At 35.1% G+C, this 5000-nt stretch overlaps 1 protein-coding gene across 1 annotated transcript in view; it reads right to left on the bottom strand.

The window, feature by feature from the left end:
- LOC113820182 (protein O-linked-mannose beta-1,2-N-acetylglucosaminyltransferase 1) overlaps window positions 1-3923 on the bottom strand; it is a 26351-nt gene extending 22428 nt beyond the window's left edge. Inside the window, exons 1-2 of the mRNA XM_070114883.1 lie at window positions 3705-3923; window positions 1860-1910 (exon numbers count right to left, since the gene is read on the bottom strand). Of these exons, the coding sequence (XP_069970984.1) occupies window positions 1860-1910; window positions 3705-3831 (178 nt within the window). The 5' untranslated portion in view covers window positions 3832-3923. The remainder of the gene's footprint in view (window positions 1-1859; window positions 1911-3704) is intronic.
- Window positions 3924-5000: the final 1077 nt, after the last annotated feature.

The raw sequence follows: 5000 nt of genomic DNA, 5'->3' as shown, positions 1-5000 counted from the left end.
GTGTGTGTTTGTATATGTGAAGTGTATGCGTTTGTGCATGTGCATGTGTACTTGTGTGTGTTTTATGCTGATGTATATGGACGTGCGTGTGTATTGAACTAGTGTATGTGTAAATTTGTATGCATATGTGTGTGTTTGAGCATATGCATCCATACGCGTGAATGTATTTGTGCATATGTATGTGTACATGTACGTGTACATATCAACCCCACCCTCTGACCAAATACAAACCCAAAGGTGTATGTGCACACAAAAGGTGTATGTGCACACAAACCCTCATGCGTGTATGCATTTTTGCCCGCAATTTTGGAGCTCAACGACTGCCATTTTGCATATTGCCGCAATAACGAATCAACAACCGATTAATAAGGTAATATATTTTCATCCATTGTTTATGAAATTATATCCATATTATCCTCCACAAAGAATAATTGCCTGCGTTGTAAATAATAGATACGGTAGCATATAATTTATAGAAATGAGATAGATAAAAAAACAGGGGTTTGAATATATCATGGACATATACATAGAAACAGGAAAATTAGGAATATATTGCAAACAGCAACCCATCTCTCTCTCTCTCTATCTGTCTCCCTCTCTCTCTCTCTCTCTCTCTCTCTCTCTCTCTCTCTTTCTCTTCCACTCTCTCTCTCTCTCTCTCTCTTTCTCTTCCACTCTCTCTGTCTCTCTCTCTTTATCTAACCATTTTTACCTCTGCCTCTCTCCTCTTCCTCTCAGTTCCTCTCTCTTTCTCTCTCTTCAAGTCCCCCCCCCCCGCACTCTTCCCCCCGTTCTCTCTCGACATCCCGTCTCCCCTTCTCTCTCTCTCTCTCTCTCTCTCTCTCTCTCTATCGCTTGTCCCCTCTCCCCCTTTTCCCCACTCTCTCGTTTGTCCACTCCCCCCCCCCTCTCTCTCTCTCTCTCTCTCTCTCTCTCTCTCTCTCTCTCTCTCTCTCTCTCTCTCTCTCTCTCTCTCTCTCTCTCTCCCTCCCTCCTTCCCACTTGCTCGAACTCCCAACCCCCCTCTCTCTCTCACTTGCCCCCCTCCTTCCCTCCTTCCCTCCCCCCCTCTCTCCCTCCCCTCCCACAGGCATTCACAATAACAATATTCCCATTTCCTAACCTTCCTTTATCTTATCTCTCCTTGTCTTCCTTTCCCTTGCCTTACGTTACCCTGCTTCAGCGTTATTAGTTTTTATGTTATTGTTATTTTTTTATTTCTATTTTAGTTATTATTTATATATATTTTTTATCAGTCATTAGTTTTATTTTTTATCAGTTATTAGTTTTATTTTTTATCAGTTATTAGTTTTATTTTTTATCAGTTATTAGTTTTATCCTTTCTTATCTATCTTAGCTATCGTGTCTTATCTCTCTTACGTCGTGTATCTCGTCTTATCTCTCGTATCTTTTATCTTGACTTATTATAATCACCTTACCTATTAGGGCCAAATGAAAAGCCTCTTATCTATCTAGAGTCACCTTATCATGCTATCTCACTTATCTTATCTCACCATCATCTCTTTTTTAACTTATTGGTCTTGTTCATCTCATCTTATTTTATCTATCTTATCATTTATATCCATCTATCTTGTCTTATCCCATCTTAGCTTATCTACCTTATCTTACTTATCCTATCTTATCTTATTATCTTACCTTACCCTTATCTATCTTACCTTATTTTATTATCTTATCGCATCTATCTTATATCACTGTATTATCTTATCTTTTCTAACCATCTATCTTGCCTTATCTATCTTATCTTGCCTTATCTATCTTGCCTTATCTATCTTATCTTATCTTTTCTAACCATCTATCTTGCCTTATCTATCTTATCTTATCTTATATTATCTCCTTACCTCTGAGATGCTGGTGTTGAGCCAGACTATACGGGCGGAAGCTGCGGTCTCCTGGAGATAAAGATAAAGATAATGGAAATGATATGAGGAAGGATGGTGGTGATGATGATGGTGATGATGATGGTGGTGATGGTGATGGTAATGATGGTGATGGTAATGATGGTGATGATAATGATGATGGTGATGATGATGGTGGTGGTGATGATGATGATGGTGACGATGATTATTATGATGGTGGTGGTGATGGTGATGATGATGATGATGGTGATGATAATGATGGTGATGATGATGGTGATGATAATGATGGTGATGATGATGGTGGTGATGATGGTGATGATAATGATGGTGATGATGATGGTGATGATAATGATGGTGATGATGATGGTGATAATAATGATGGTGATGATGGTGGTGGTGATGATGATGATGATGATGATGATGATGATGATGATAATGATGATGGTAATGGTGATAATGATGGTGATGATCATGATGATAATGATGGTGATGGTGATGATGATGGTGATAATAGTGATTATGACGGTGAGAATAACATTGGTAATAAAGATGGATCTGATAGTGGTGATGTAATGATACTGGTGATAGTAAGAATGATGCTGATGATGATTGTAATATTTTTAATGGTGAGGGTGTTGATGATACTGATAATGGTGATGATGAAGATACTGATAGTGATGATAATGATGATAGTATTGAGTGATTATGATGATGAGATTGATATTGGCAATGATGTTACTGATGATGGTGATGATGATGGTGATGATGGTGATGACGATGATGGAAATGGTAATGATGGTCATATTAAAGTTGTGGGTAATGGTGCTGAAGATACTGATAGTGATCGTGATAGTGACAATGATATTCGTGATGAAAGTAACATAATATTAATAACCATAACGACAATAATCATCATGATGGTCATAATAATACATACATAGGATACAAAAACACAATACACTAAGTAGTTTATAACAGCAATAATAACATTTACATCAACATTAACATTAACAGCATCGAAATAACATCATCATTAACAACATCAACTACAACATCATCGACATCAACTACAATAACATCATCATCGACATCAACATCAACAACAACTATAACAACATCAACATCAACTACAACATCATCGACATCAACATCAACAACATCACCATCGACATCAATATCAACAACTATGACAACATCATCATCGATATCAACAACAACAATTATGACATCAACATCAACTACAACCTCATCATCGATATCAACATCAACAACAACATGGCAACATCAACATCATCATCGACATTAACATCAACAACTATGACAGCATCAACAACAACTATGACAACATCATCATCGACATCAACAACAACAATCATGACATCAACATCAACTATAACATCAACATCAACAACAACATCGACATCAACAACATCAACTATGACAACATTACCATCAACATCAACATCAACTACAGCAACATCATCATCGACATCAACATCAACAACTATGACAACATCAACATCAACTACAGCAACAACTATGAAAACATCAACATCAACAACAACATCGACATCGACAACAACAATCATGACATCAACTATAACAACATCATCATCGACATCAACATCAACAACAACATCTATGACATCATCATCGACATCAACAACAACAATAAAGACATCAACATCAATATCGACATCAACATCAACTATAACATCATCCTCATTAACATCAACAACAACAATAAAGACATCAACATCATAATCGACATCAACATCAACTATAACAACATCATCATCAATAACATCAACAACAGCAACAACTTACTTCCAAAATTTCTCCACGCAACCCTCGAATCAGCTGATCCGCCTTTTATCATTTCCAAAGCGGAGAATGCAACTGCAAACGTCCATATTAGGTATTGCATTTTCACTATTGTATCGAGTGACGTCATCTCTCTAAGGTATATATATATTCAATCATTATCGTATCTAAGAATTTTGTAAGATTTTGGATTGTATCTATGATATTTATGTGGAAAGAAAATTCAATATATATATAGTTATTTTTTTTTTCTTTTTTATTTCACTACGATTCACACTTCCGGTCGAAATATTCCCGTGAATTAGAAATTATATATTTTTTTCACTTATTTTTATTTCGTTTAATTTTTTGACGTCTGATAATGAGCAATTATACGCGAGTAATTAGCGAATATCTCTATCGCTATAATTTCGTTCTTTTGCTTATGGAGTGATCTATAATACTGAAGTTTTTTCCGTGTTTCGCTTCGCTCAAATGAGGACAATTTAATGGTTTATTATTTTCCGGTGTTTTTCCTTGTCTGACATGTATGTATTTATTTAAATTTGTTTTTAATTCTGTTTCGTTTGTTCTTTTGAAAATATGCATATATATATAACTATATATATATTTCTTTTCTTTTTTCTTTTTGTAATGTGAAGTTACCGTTATTATGGGAAATAGTTTCCTATATACCCACGGATATCAATTTTGAATAAATACAACCAAACTTACGATACATTTTTACTATAAGCGGTAAATTAAAATCAACGAGAAGGTGCAAAACTTGGATAAATTTTGTATAAATTAGAAACAATAAGGATAATTATAAGAAACAATAAATGGCAAGAGAATTTTTATAGTAAATTTCGTCTGCCGAGATCCTCTTGCCACCTCACCTCTGGTCGGCCCTTGGCGCTTGGGCGAGGCAGGTGCCAACTAGTGCGTTTTCCCGATATTTTTTATTTTTCAGAACCAGGATTATTGTTTATTTGTTTATTATATTACGTATTTATATATTCAATTATTGTTTATACGGATATATATCATACGAGGTTCAAAATTTTAGCAATTAGCTTATAAAATGAGATCATATGATTGATGATAAAAAAAAGATTTTTCCATATGTCAACACCGATCAAGATCCTTTAGAAATAACTGTTTCCGTCTACTTTTTAATAAAACATCAACACGAATGAAAACAAACGAACAAGGCACAGAAACAAACAAAATACAAAGAAAACTAAGTAGGCAAGGAAATTTCGCCCATAAATACAAGGAAAAGACGGAGAAAAATCGACGCGCAAGAATAGAAATTAG

The sequence above is a fragment of the Penaeus vannamei genome, chromosome 36 (assembly GCF_042767895.1).
Source record: "Penaeus vannamei isolate JL-2024 chromosome 36, ASM4276789v1, whole genome shotgun sequence".
NCBI lineage: Eukaryota > Metazoa > Arthropoda > Malacostraca > Decapoda > Penaeidae > Penaeus > Penaeus vannamei.
The sequence above is the reverse complement of the archived record's forward strand: the minus strand, read 5'-3'. Positions and strand labels throughout refer to the sequence as shown.